The sequence below is a fragment of the Oryx dammah genome, unplaced genomic scaffold (genome assembly GCF_014754425.2).
Source record: "Oryx dammah isolate SB20612 unplaced genomic scaffold, SCBI_Odam_1.1 HiC_scaffold_16, whole genome shotgun sequence".
NCBI classification, from domain to species: domain Eukaryota; kingdom Metazoa; phylum Chordata; class Mammalia; order Artiodactyla; family Bovidae; genus Oryx; species Oryx dammah.
The window spans coordinates 56,237,779-56,251,642 of record NW_024070200.1 but is presented as its reverse complement, the minus strand read 5'-3'; the positions used below and the strand labels follow the sequence as shown (position 1 = coordinate 56,251,642).

Below are 13,864 nucleotides of genomic sequence, written 5' to 3'. Positions count from 1 at the left end.
TGCCTGATAAAGATCATAACAATTCTAGCATACACTGTATGAATGGCTGGATGAAAAACTGAAATTCCCTCCTCTGGCTGCTGCTGCTACGTGGCATCAGTCGTGTCCGACTCTGTGCGACCCCATAGACGGCAGCCCACCAGGCTCCCCCGTCCCTGGGATTCTCCAGGCAAGAACACTGGAGTGGGTTGCCATTTCCTTCTCTAATACATGAAAATGAAAAGTGAAAGTGAAGACGCTCAGTCCTGTCCGACTCTGCGACTCCATGGACTGCAGCCCACCAGGCTCCTCCGTCCATGGGATTTTCCAGGCAAGAGTACTGGAGTGGGGTGCCATTGCCTTCTCCAGGGGATTTTCCCAACCAGGGATCAAATCTGTGTCTCTTGCATTGCAGGCAGATTCTTTACCACTGAGTTACCTAGGAAGCCTACCTTTTAATGGGACTATCAAAACAGTTATCTTTCTCCAAGAGAGGCTCTCTGCTCTCTTTCACAAATTATTTTTGAAGACTGAAAATAAATAAGACTGCCAAAAAGGTCTACCCAGTGGCTCAGTGGTAAAGAATCTGCCTGCAGTGCGGGAGATGCAAGATCAATCCCTGGCTTGGGAAGATCCCCTGGAGGAGGAAATGCAACCTGTTCCAGTATTCTTGCTGGGAAAATTCCATGGAGAGGAGTCTGGCGGGCTACAGTCCATGGGGTCTCAAAGAGTCAGACGCGACTGAACACACACACGAAGGCAAACAACTTTTGAGAAAATGGTCTTTAGTAGAATTGAGAACAACTGTGTAATTACCAGCAAGTAATCTTTGAAGAAATGGGCAGGAAGAAGGTAATAAAGAAGAATATGTATGTTTTTCATTCGCCAATAGAAAATCAGTCATAGATGTGTGTTCCCAGAAACCAAAGTGAAACTTCTATCTCAAGATGGAAAGAGTCAGGGTAGATTGAGAGACTGGTCAAAATATCTTGGTTGGTTAAATCAATATGGAATTGACACACACAGAGAGAAATTATGTGACTTTACATTGCAAATTCCTGAAAGTACTGGAGAAGGAGAGGAATAAAATAGTTGTTTCCTGCTATTGCTGAGGGGAGAGGGTGCTTCCCAGGTGGTGCTAGTGGTAAAGAACCCGCCTGCTAACACAGGAGATGTAAGAGACGCAGGTTCAATCCCTGGCTTGGAAAGATCCCCTGAAGGAGGGCATGGCAACCTACTCCAGTATTCCTGCCTGGAGAATCCCATGGACAGAGAAGCCTGGCTGGCTACAGTCCATAGCATGGCACAGGGTCAGACACGGCTAAAGCAACTTAGCACAGCACAGCACACAGCTGGGGAGGCTTTCCCCCTCCGCAGACGACAAAGACAACACAATTCTAGACCACAGAAACTTGTCAACTGCAAAACGGTTGACATACTGTGTATTAATGCAGGTGACTTACTGACAGCAAGGGAATGGCAACTTTTCCAAGAAAATCAGGAGGTTTATCTCCATCTTCATCAAACACTGTCACTTCCAAAACATCATGGATATCTTTAATGGGACTGAAACAAGAAACACACCATGAATTAGATACAAAAACACACAAGTGAAGGCTGTTCCATGAAGATCTGAAAACACGTTTTCACTAATTAAGTCTGTATGTCCTCAGAGTATAAAACTACCATTTAATTAAATTTCAAAAATTAAATCAAACTGACTGTATTCCCAAACCTTCCATCAGCGAAGATTTAGACATCCATATGGAAAAAAAAAAAAAGTCAACTTTTTTTCTATGACATTTCCATGTATATGTGTACTCAGGGGCAGGACTGTTAAAGAAACAGAATAAAGAAAGAGAACAGGGGACAGAAGAAGGACGACAAAGTGACTTCCAGATGAGAAGAGCAAAAACAAGATTTTCTTTACTTTAATGAATTTCCTTTAAAAAACAAAGGTGGTCAAAATCACTATTTCCCAAGATCCCCTGAAAGCATCCTATTGTTGAAACACAAAAATTAAAGGGCCATGCATATTCACTTGTTTATAAATGTTTCAATGTTGATCAGAGCCAGACATCAGCTATAATGCAAACATGGAGCCATGGTCATTGGCAAGGTGCTGACCAAACAAGAGACTCCTGCAAACCTGGCTAGCACAGTTAACCTCTTCTCGTAGGTCCCCATAAACGTTCTGCTTAGGAGCCACCAATTCATATTCACAACAAACTATATCATTTTAGTTATAGGCGCAGATAAAGCATTCCTCAGTGTTGTGAGGCAGTGTGCCACCATTTCACCCAGATTCAACAATGGGTGAGCCTCCCTTTGATGGCCAGTTGCCTTGGAATCTAAAGCAACTAGGAAGATATCCAGCTTCCTAAACACCTGAGTCTAAAAAGCGGGTATCACTACAGAGTAGGTCATTCAGATAAGCTGGAATACAAGGGGCATTGGGGAGTCTTCGAGGAAGACTCTATATCTATAGACATAATCTATATGTTCCAAAAGACTTCAGCAGAATGCAAGCCCTCTGATTTTTAAATATTGCTGAACAATATAAGCTCCTTGAATTTAAGACATGTCTACATTTGTAATTTCCTTTAACCCAGGAATGAATTAGTCTGGATATATGGAAGCTTTCTTCTACTCACAGATTAATTGAGTCACTAAGAGACCTACTTTACAAATGCCTCCTATAACACTCTCTTGCAGTTCCAAACGGTCTTTTATTATTAACACTATACTCTATAAAATGAAAGCATAAAAGGTTTTCAGAAGGAGAAAAACAATAAAATTCCTTCTTTGCCCATAAAAATGGACAGAAAGTTCCACTCAAGAGCCCTAGACTGCCCACACATATCAGGGATAATTGGTTTCTGAGTTAAAGCTGCTGTTTGATATTCCAGGGACTAAAGTACTTACAATGTAAAAACTTTGTTCCACTCAGGGTTGAGATTTTTGTAAATGGTATGTGTCTGAAGTCGGTCATTTCCTAACTCCAACAAGCAAAAGGGATCGCTCTTCCCTGCAAAGAGAAAATGGACAAGGGTCAGAGACAAAGGAATCTCCGTAGTCAGAGGCAAATGAGTCTCAAAAGTGACAGAGGCAAAATGAACAAAAACCATGCAGTTTTTTTTTTTTCAATTACTATTCAATCCTAAAGAAAACCAATCCTGAATATTCATTGGAAGGACTGATGCTGAAGTTAAGCTACAATACGTTGGCCACGTGATGCAAACAGTGGTTCACTGAAAAAGACCCTGGTGCTGGAAAAGACTGAGGGTAGGGGGAGAAGGCAGCAACAGAGGATGAGATGGCTGGATGGCATCACTGACCCAATGGACACGAGTTTAAGCAAGCTCCGGGAGACGGTGAAGGACAGGGAGGCCTGGCGTGCTGCAGTCCATAGAGCTGCAAAGAGTCGGACATGACTGCGTGACTGAACAAAAACAATATTATTTTTTAAATTTATTTTATATTGGAGTTGATTTATAACGTTGTATTAGTTTCCATATATCACAGTGATTCAGCTATACATATATCTAGTCTTTTATAGATTCTTTTCCCATTTAGGTTATTACAGAATATTGAGTTCCCTGTGCTACACAGCAGGTCCTTGTTGATTATTTTATATGTAACAGTGTATATATGTTAATGCTAAACGCCTAATTTATCCCTCCCCTCACCTCAATCCCTTTGGCAACTCTAACTTTGTTTTCTAAGTCTGTGAGTCTGTTTCTGTTTTGTAAACAAGTTCATTTGTACCATTCCTTAAGATTCCGCTATTATAGTAATACAATTGTGCTAGCTGGTAAAGAACAGAATTGTGTTTGCCAAGGGGGAAGATGAGAGAAGGACGAAGTGGGAGTTTGGGGTTAGCAGATGCAAAGTATTATACACAGGATGGATAAACAAGGTTCCCGTGTAGAACACAGAGAACTATATTCAATAGCCTGTGATAAACCATAATAAGAAAGAATATGAAAAAGAGGAGTAAGAAACAGCATGAAAAAGATGACTATATGTATAACCATCACTTTGCTGTACAGCAGAAATTAATAATGGCATTGTAAATCAACTATACTCCAATTAAAAAAAAAAAACCTGTGCTTTGTTTTTTTTTTTAAAAAAAGAGGTGAGCCTCTTTTTTTAGCAAGCCCTATAAACTCTGTGTGGGAAAGCCAGGTGTCAGGGAACTTACAGGACTGGGGCTGACATGCAACCCAGAAACGGCCTTGAGAGCAATGGCAACACAGGATTCACAAGAGCAGGTGTCAAAGTGGCACACAACAGGGCCCACGTTTGTGCTTTGTTTGAAAACAGAAGCACATCTCTGTTTCCTTTCTAAATTCTCTTTGAGTGAATACAATTACTCATCTACAATTGGAAGTCTATGATAACTGACATGCTTCTACAGGGTGATGAGAAAAATGAGAAAAAGTATAATCACGGCTATTTTGGTGGCTCAGCGATAATCTCCCGGTCTCTGGGTTGGGAAGATCCCCTGGAGGAGGAAATGGCAACCCATTCCTGTATCCTTGCCTGGGAAATCCCATGGATAGAGAAGCCTGGAAGGCTACAGTCCATGGGGTAGCAAGAGTCGGACACAACTTGGCAACTAAACCACCACCACGATGGCTATTTAGCAGTTAAAACTCTGCTCTGGAATTGAGTGGCCATACACACATCTGATCTTAGAAGTCAGTAAATTATGAAAATACACATGGGACACTTTTGGTGCTCAGAGACATGCAGAAGTCTAATTTAACAAGGTAAACTCGAAGTTTTTAATCTTAAAAAATAATGAGGCTAAGCCTTTACTTCTCCCATCTCACTTCTTTTTTCATCTTACCTCATACAGCATCCAAAAGAAAAAAAAAAAATATTAGAAAAACCAGAATCCAAAGGGGAACCCAGAAAGTGACCACGTAAGAAGTCTCTCCCCTTTTGTTCAGCATGACAGAGGGATCTAGAGAACTGTCTGGGTCTCTAACATCCACAGGACGTGAACACATGGCCTGACTCTGCACACACAGGTGCTCTATAAAGCAGTGTGTACTAAATAAATTGGGGGCATAAAGACAGATGTACCTCCAACAAATGGCCGAGGAATCCAGACCAAGGCCTAATACAGACACTACTCAGGCCACATGACCTACTGGCTTACCATTCAGGCCACTGAACCTACATTCAATGAACTTAATAACTAGGGTTTCTGAGGTGCTGCACATCCTTAGAGAGACACGTGTACAGGGACTCACATGAAGATATTTCAAAAACAGAAGACAAGAAGAGCAGCTGACTGGATGAGAGTCATTAACAGGAGATTCCATTCAGCTGACTAGTGGCCTGGACGCTTATATGACTGGCCAGACCTTTTAAGCCACGACTATTATCTCAGTGGCCAGTAGACAGGGATCGAGCTGTGGACACAGATGTATGTGTTGGGGTTATCAGTTACAAGCAGTGGAAAGGATCCCTGTCTAAACTTAGCAGCAAAGGAATTTGTCAAAATAATAGCAAACAGTTCTCAGGATCAGTCAATCCTAAAGGAAATCAACCCTGAATACTCATTTGGAAGGGCTTTACGCTGAAGCTGAAGCTCCAATACTTTGGCCATCTGATGAGAAGAGCCAATTCACTGGGAAAAGACCGAGATGCTGGGAAAGATTGAGGGCAAAAGAAGGAGGCGGCGGCAGAGGATGAGATGGTTGGATGGCATCACCGACTCAATGGAAATGACTTTGAGCAAACTCCAGGAGATAGAGGAGGACAGAGGAGCCTGGTGTGTGCTGTTCGTGCGGTCTCAAAGAACTCACCCCATCACAAGACTAGTGACTAAACAACAACTCAGGATCAGTGCACAGACTGGAAATTCAGGTTTGAAGTTACTGGAAACCAAAGGCTCAGGGATACTCAGGCACAGAATCTCAGTCAGTCTCTTCCCAGGAAAACTGGCCTCACAGAGATTTCTGGTCCAGGCCCTAAATGCTATTGTTGAGTTGCTTAGTCATGTCTGACTCTTCGTGGCTCCATTGGACTGTAGCCCACCAGGCTCCTCTGTCCATGGGATTCTCCAGGCATGAGTACTGGAGTGGGTAGCCATTTCCTTCTCCAGGGATCTTCATGACCCAGGGGTTAAACCTGCATCTCCCGCATTGCAAGTGGATTCTTTACTGCTGAGCCACCAGGGAGGCCCCCCTAAGTGTAGCTGCTTCTAATATGTATTCTCCAAGCCTGCTTCTTTGCTTCACTTGATGTAGATATAAAGGGACTGGCCTGCCTAGCAAATCCCCATCTCCTAAATTCCAGGGCTCAGGAAGAGAACATACTGGCTTCCCACCGAATGAAAGCAAATCAGAATCCCTTCTCCAAAACATGAGAGAAGCACCCCAGTCCTACAAGGGGTTTCTGATGTTGAGCAGCCCAAATCTAACACACAAAAATCTATCTTCATTTTTAAAAAGTCTTGCTTCTTTAAGAAATGTTTTACTCAGACATAAAAAAGTGAGATAATGCCATTTGAAGCAACATGATGGCCCTAAGGATTGTAATATTAAGCAAAGTCAGACAGAGGAAGACAAATACCATATGATATCACTTATATGTGGAATCTGAAAATACCACACCAGATACCATATGATATCACATATGATATCACTTATATGATACATTTCATAATTTTCCTTTTTTTCATTATGGCCTTTTCTACCTAGAGAATTTCCTTTGGTATCTGTTGTAAAGTTGGTTAAAAAAAAAGATACAAATGAACTTACTTGCCAAATAGAAATAGACTCAGAGACATAGGAAGAAAATTTATGGTCACTAAAGGGGATGGAAGTGGGGAGATAAATTAGGAGTTTGGGACTAACAGACGCACACTGTCTGTAGGTACGTATGATGTGTGCTCAATTGCATCAGATTCTTGGTGAACCCAGGGACTGTAGCCTGCCAGGCTCCTCTTTCCATGGGATTTTCCCAGCAAGAATACTAGACAGGATTGCCATTTCCTCCTCCAGGAGATATTCCTGACCAAGGGATTGAACCTGTGCCTCCTATATTGCATGTGGATTCTTTACCACTGAGTCATCTGGGAAGCCTATTCATACTAATGAATTAGATAACCAACAAGGACTTACTGTATAGCATAGAAACTATACTTAATACTTTGGAATAATCTCCAGTAGAAAAGAATCTGAAAAGGAGTGTGTGTGTGTGTGTGTTTGTGTGTGTGCATTTAACTGAATCATTTTGCTGTGCACCTGAAAGTAACACAACGTGGTAAATTAACTATACTTGGATTTTTTTAGAAAAGCAGGTCTTACTCTGGGGCTGTGTCTCACAGGGTACAGGGTGGGCGTTCGGTGGGGAGGTACGTGACATAAAAAATGAGATAATACCATTTGAGGCAACATGATGGCCCTAAGGATTGTAATAGTAAGCAAAGTCAGAAGAGAAGTCAGTGGAGGAGGTCACGACATCTCTTGAATAACTGTGAACTTGAAAGGACCCACATGCTCTTGGCTTAACACTCTGGTAGACGATGCTGAGCTCCTCAACCCAAACTGAAACAGCTACTTAACCGCTCGTCAGACTGTTGGGAGGTGTCAGGGCTTCTCCTCCGGGGGCACTGGCGTGACATTCCGTCAGCACTGGCTCGGGGAAAACCGTCTGACACTTATACTGAGAGCCCTGGGGTCCCCCCCCAGCAGGGAGTCAGGGGCCTGCCTGCACAGGTGGGCCGAGTCCTGCCCACCCCGCTCTCGAGCTCACACTCTGCTGTCCCAGGTAATGAGCAACAGACTTCCTTCCAGAACCTGGGAGCTTCAGTTGTGTGCCTCCGGGGAACACACTGCGTGACTCTCTGACTCTCTGAAGATAATCCCGTCAAAGCTCATTAAAATGCTGCATTTATTAATATTCCAGGAGAAGCAGGCAGAGACAAGGAAAAAGAAGTAAAGACATGAGAACATCTATAAAGTAGCATGCACACTTTAGGACTGATTTCTTGCCCTTCAAAGATTCCAGATACACCTTCCCCGGTGGCCCAGTGGTTAAGACTCTGCCTTCCAACGAAGGGGGTGTGGGTTCAATCCCCAGTCAGGGAACTAAGACCCCATGTACCACAGGGTATGGCCAAAGAAATTTAAAATAAACAGGTAAATAAAATTTAAAAAGAAGATTCCAGACAGATGGGGACTTTCAGTAAAATTTAAACAGTATTTTTATCTGATCATGATAAAATGATCTCCCATCACAAATGAAATATCCAAATGTTTCCCAAGAGAACCAACCAAACAGTACCAGGCAAAAGGACATAGCTACACTTGGGTCCGCCCTCTTGTTCTTTGCTCACCCTGTTTTCACAGGTCAAACATCCAGATGACCTCTTCTGCATCCCCATGCCAAGTCACCCTGACACGGCTACACCACTGGTGATTCAGATTCATGGTGGTGTTTCAGTGCCTTGCTCTCAACAGCCTTTGCTATTTTCGAACAGCATGTTAAAATCCATTTGTATTCCTCCAACACCAAGTGGAGGTTTCACGTTTAAATAATTTTACCTTTTTATATCAGTTACAGAAGTTGATTGACAAGCAATAAAAGTATTTGAGAGGTTATATCATTCATCCGAAAAATATTTATTAAACTCCCATTCTGCTCTTGGCATTGAACCAGGCCCCGATGTACATGGACCACCAAGTTATTACCTTCAAGGAACCCTCAGAATAATCACACTTTTCAGCAAATGTCACCTTTTCAGTGAAAACTTCCCTCACACCCTCTGCCAGCAGACTGAGCCATTCTCCTCTGTGATCTCTGATTACATGTTCTTATCTCCCTTCTATTGCTCATTTGTATATCTCTGTTCTACATTTAGCCCTGAATTTCATTTAAAGGACCCAATGCAGGCATAACCAAGGTATGCATGGCCCCCCTCCCCTGTGAAGAGTGTCCTGGCCCAGTGGGAGCGGGCAGCTGGGGACTTCGGTGCCCAGGGATGGGTGTTGGCTGGAGGGAGCCAGGCTATCCCAACTCCGAGTAAGAAACCACGCTTCATGCAGTTCTCCTTTAATCCTCATGCCCATTCTATGAGGTACAGAGTATTTGTGCCATTTTCCAGATGAGTAAACTAAAGTTCAGAGACATTTATCTGGCTTAAGTCCAGAAAGATTTCACAGTGGAGGTGAATTCTGAGCAAGGTTTAGGAGGTGGCTGACTTGGCCAGCAGAAATGGGTAGGTCCTTGCTAAGGAGACCAGAAGAGATCAGAGCATTGCATTCATTAAGCAGATAGATGATAGATACAGAAAAAGATAGATACAGTGATAGAGAGACAGATATACACAGAGAGAGAGAGATGCATACATACATACATACATGGGGATAGATACAGAACCCACCTGCCAGTGCAGGAGATGTTAAGAGACCTGGGTTCGATCCCTGGGCCAGGAAGATCCCCTGGAGGAGGGCAGGGCAACTCACTCCAGTATTCTTGCTTGGAGAATCCCATGGACAGAGGTCCATGGGGTTGCAAAGAGTCAGACATGACTGAAGTGACTTACCGTGCATACACAGATACAGACAGGGATAAACACACACACACATATACAGCTAAACAGTGGTGATAAGGTAATGTAAGATACCGGTGGATAAAGGAAGAGATTGGCTGGAAGCCTGGAAGACCATGACCAGAGCACTTTTTAAATTTCTTTTTATTTATCCGGCAGCCAGGGACCACCACAGACTGTCAGTCAATACAAGGGGCAGGGCTGGAAGAAGGAATTTCTAGAAGAAGCTAATTTCTGAAGCTAATTGTGCCGCATTTCAGCCCAGGCTGGGGGTGCAGATGAGGGCAACAGCCACCCCAGACTTCATTCCCAAAATCTCTCCCTTCAGTTCCATTATCATCTCTAATCCTTTGTTGAAAACCTTATTATCACGTATTGGAGCCAATTCTAGTGCTCATCCTGAAAATCTATGTTCTCTCACAACTTACCCAAAACATCCATCCTGATCTGACCCCGATCCTAAACTCTTTATCAAGGTTGGAGCATCTGAGCAGCACAGAGGTATGGGGCTCAGTCCTGCCTCTTATTCTGCACGTGGAATGGTTTCTCCCTGCAATGCTCTCCCAAGCCCCACACCTCTCCAAAAAAATCAAAGGCCAGCTAACCTCCAAGGCCTAGATCAAGATGTAGCATCTTCAAGGAACTTTCTTTGCCACCTTAAATTCCAGGGAGCTCCCCTCTCAACCTCCTACGGTCATTTACTTTAGGTGTTATAATGCCACGTGCTATGATGTGCCCGCTCCTTCCTTCAGCAAGAAACTTACGGTTTCCTAAAATGTGGAAAATACCGTGCTGGGCTCTGGGAGGGATTTTAACAGAAGAGAAAATCCTGATCTCTCTTCATTCTGGACCTAACTTTCATGGATCTCCTACTTTCCCGAGTGGGTTGCAAGCATCTCTGATCCAAATGAATGCCTCAGTGGCTTTCTGCAGATGAGGGCTTGATCACTTCGCAGTGGTGGACGTCCAGCCGGAAGTGGGGACAGACAGCTCTCACTTCAGACTGTGAAGTCCACAAAGGAAGAGGACAATTTTGCTGAGATGTTTGTTTAACTACATTTTTGATGTTGTAATATTCCAGCACAAACAGAGCAAGAACTGGAGACAAGAGAATTTTTCCTTCTTCTAACTCCATTCCCTGAGAGGGGCTTCCGTGATGGCTCGGACTATAGAGAATCTGCCTGCAATGTGGGAGACCTGGGTTTGATCCCCAGGCTGGGAAGATCCCCTGGAGGAGGGAATGGCAACCCACTCCAGTATTCTCACTCAAGCTCCATGAAACAGCATCATCTGAATTTGCCTAACACCTCCCCATGATTCACTCTTGCACCTCCAAAATGCTTGCTCTATACAGCCACCAGAATACACTAGGATTTAAGTTCGTATGAGATCATTTCACTTCCCTACTTAGAAAGATCTCTAATGTCTTCCCCTGGACCCCATGTTCCTATATAATCCAGTCCCACCTAATACATTAGCCTTCTTGCCCCTCAGGGTCACCGTCCTCTCTTCCCCAGTCTCACTTGCTTCTCACACGTCTTGGAAAAGCCCTGCAGGCTTGGAATGCATTGTTCCCTCACTTGAAAACGCTTTTCCTTCATCTCTACTGTGTTAACTGCTCCTCATCCCTGATGTCTCAGCTACAACCTGCAGGAACACCAGACAGGTGTCCCTTTAATGAACCCTGACACCCTATTCTTGACCTCAGCAGTAGCACGGTCATGAGATACCCCTGGGGGATTAGCAGTCACTCCATGTGAAGGTGGTGATTCATTTCTCCACCCACACTGTGTCACCAGGGCCCACCGCAGGCTCACACACAGAGGAGGTACATTGGCTGAATAAACAAAGATCTTACTAAGAACACAACCAGTAGAACAAGCTGTTAATTCATAGAGCGCCACGAATGAACTGAACTCATTCACTCTCAAGGTGCCAGTAAGTTACACACGGCTATATCTCCGATAGACTTGCATCTATCGGAGCCAGATGCATTGACTAGAGTTCATGTTCCTTGGCAGACTGTTAAAGCAGATGGCCTGCCAAGGCAGATTTGTATCATTTTTTTATGTGTTTTTTAAAAGCTGGTCTTGATTTGGGCTCAGCTAGCCATAAGGTTCTCATGAATTAAGAGCATTAAATGACTATTGCTGAGCTTCCCAGAAATTGCAATGATAGTCGGTCCTTTGAAAATGGAGCATCTTTAAGAGAGGAGCTATTGTTATAAACACAACTTGAAACAGCAGACAATGAAAACAAATTAGAAAACGGACATGTGATTTAAAAGTCCCAGTGAACGATAACTATAAGACTATTTCTCTTCTGATCCAAGCAGTCTTATGTTTCAAAAAAATAAACCCCCAAAACAACAAAAAACATACTGTTATAATTTATAAAAACTACTCAAAAGTCAGTATTATAGCATATGGCTGGAATATTTCTACTCTACAATATGGTATCTAACTGCAGTATTTTGGTCAACAGTTTCTCAAAACAGCACTTTTATGTACAACAAAAATTGATGAGCCCACAAAAATATTTTATATCAATAAAACTATTATCCATATTACAACATGTGAATAGAAGCGCTAAACTGGTTTCAGCATGAGAATTTTCCTACCACGAAGCATATTTTTTCTTTACTTTTATCAGGCAATAAAACAGAAACAAACAAAAAAAAATCAGAGTGGTAACTATAGATTTCCAAAAGTGTTGAAAAGCTATTGTGATTAGCAATGATTAACCAGTGATTAGGAATGCTGATATTTCCAACATTACTTAAAATTCAGTAAAATTATGAACAAAATATCAAGACGACAACCTGTGAAATTCCCCATGTCAACTACACTCGAGAAAAATAAATTTAATAGAGAATGGGAATAGCATTTAATGAGCATGTAATATGTGTTTAGTAAGCTCATTTAGGTTTTAACTTGTGTGTTAAGTCACTTCAGTTGAGTCCAGCTCTTTGCTATGGACCGTAACCCGCCAGGCTCCTCTATCCATGGGATTCTCCAGGCACGAATACTGACATGGGTTGCCATTTCCTCCTCCAGGGCATCTTCCCAGGGATCAAACCTGCCTCTCTTATGTCTCCTGCATTGGCAGGCGGGTTCTTTACCAGTACCACCACCAACTTAACTGTTAAAAGACCCATGAGAAGCTAAAGGCTTAAGGGTGCCCATGGCTAGAATGCGGTAGAACCAAGATTTGCACGCCTGTTTCTATACATCTTCTATACCTCAGTATGTTGTTGTTGTTCATTCACAAGTCATGTCTGACCCTCTACAACCCCATGGGCTGCAGCACACCAGGCTTCCTGGTCCTGCACTGCCTCCTGGAGTTTGCTCAAACTCATGTCCGTTGAGTCGGTGATGCGATCCAACCAAGTCATCCTTTGCTGTCTCCTTCTCCTCCCACCCTCAATCTTTTCCATAATATACAGGAATTAAAATGAAAGGCAGTTACCATAAAAATAAAGGACAAATCAAACAGGGACTAATCTTCAATGAATGAATTGTTGAACTGAACACTGATTTATCCAAAGCATGAGTTGCAGTCTCTTGGGAAAGGATTATGTACTTAGAGAATAAATGAAGAACTTTACCAGCTATGGTAAAGTCTTAACCACTGGATCACCAGAAAAGTCCCTGAAATACAATTCTGGCCAGAAAATATTTCACTCCCCTATTTTTCTATTTACCTATTGACTACTTGATTATCATTTTATAGTTTATGAAAGAAACTCTACATTGTTTTTGCTTGGCTTTTATTAATTTCTCAAAACAGCTGAGTTTTGAGTGAAGTATGTTGGTCTTATTAAGCATTACAAACAGCTACATTCACCTTGAGTTTCAAAGTACAATTTATCATCTGTTTTGTGAATCAAGGCTATGGCCTTGTTTACTACAGAAGTACTGACATCAGATTGGATAACCTATTACTTAAAGATTTTAGGTTACATTGGGGCAAGGTGTTTGTGAGACAAATGCTTTAATAAAAATATCTGACAGGCTCTTGTATTAGAATAACTGCACATGGTTGTCCATATCTCATATTGGCTACAGAGAACATTAAAATATCTTTCACCAATTTTAAAGGGGTGGGCTAAAAGGGAAGTTAGATTACCTCCAATTCTTTAAAATAAAAGGTCTTCTCATTTATAGACAAATGTCAGACACACATATAAAATGCCAAGTTATATATAAATTTAAATTAATACTGAGTAGGTTCAATCATACAATAAAACAGTATATTTATCAAAGATTTGAGTTAGTTTGAAAAAGTTATAAATTTTTTTATACTTCGGAA

The 13,864-nt window shown here is 42.3% G+C and overlaps 1 protein-coding gene across 3 annotated transcripts in view; it reads right to left on the bottom strand.

Moving 5' to 3' along the window:
* The window catches only part of MCTP2 (multiple C2 and transmembrane domain containing 2), a 205,245-nt gene that overhangs the window by 104,467 nt on the left and 86,914 nt on the right, over nt 1–13,864 (bottom strand). For all 3 annotated transcript variants that reach the window (XM_040256994.1, XM_040256993.1, XM_040256995.1), the window contains 2 exons: nt 2,905–3,007; nt 1,443–1,545 (listed from right to left, as the gene is read on the bottom strand). In XM_040256994.1, the coding sequence (XP_040112928.1) occupies nt 1,443–1,545; nt 2,905–3,007 (206 nt within the window). The remainder of the gene's footprint in view (nt 1–1,442; nt 1,546–2,904; nt 3,008–13,864) is intronic.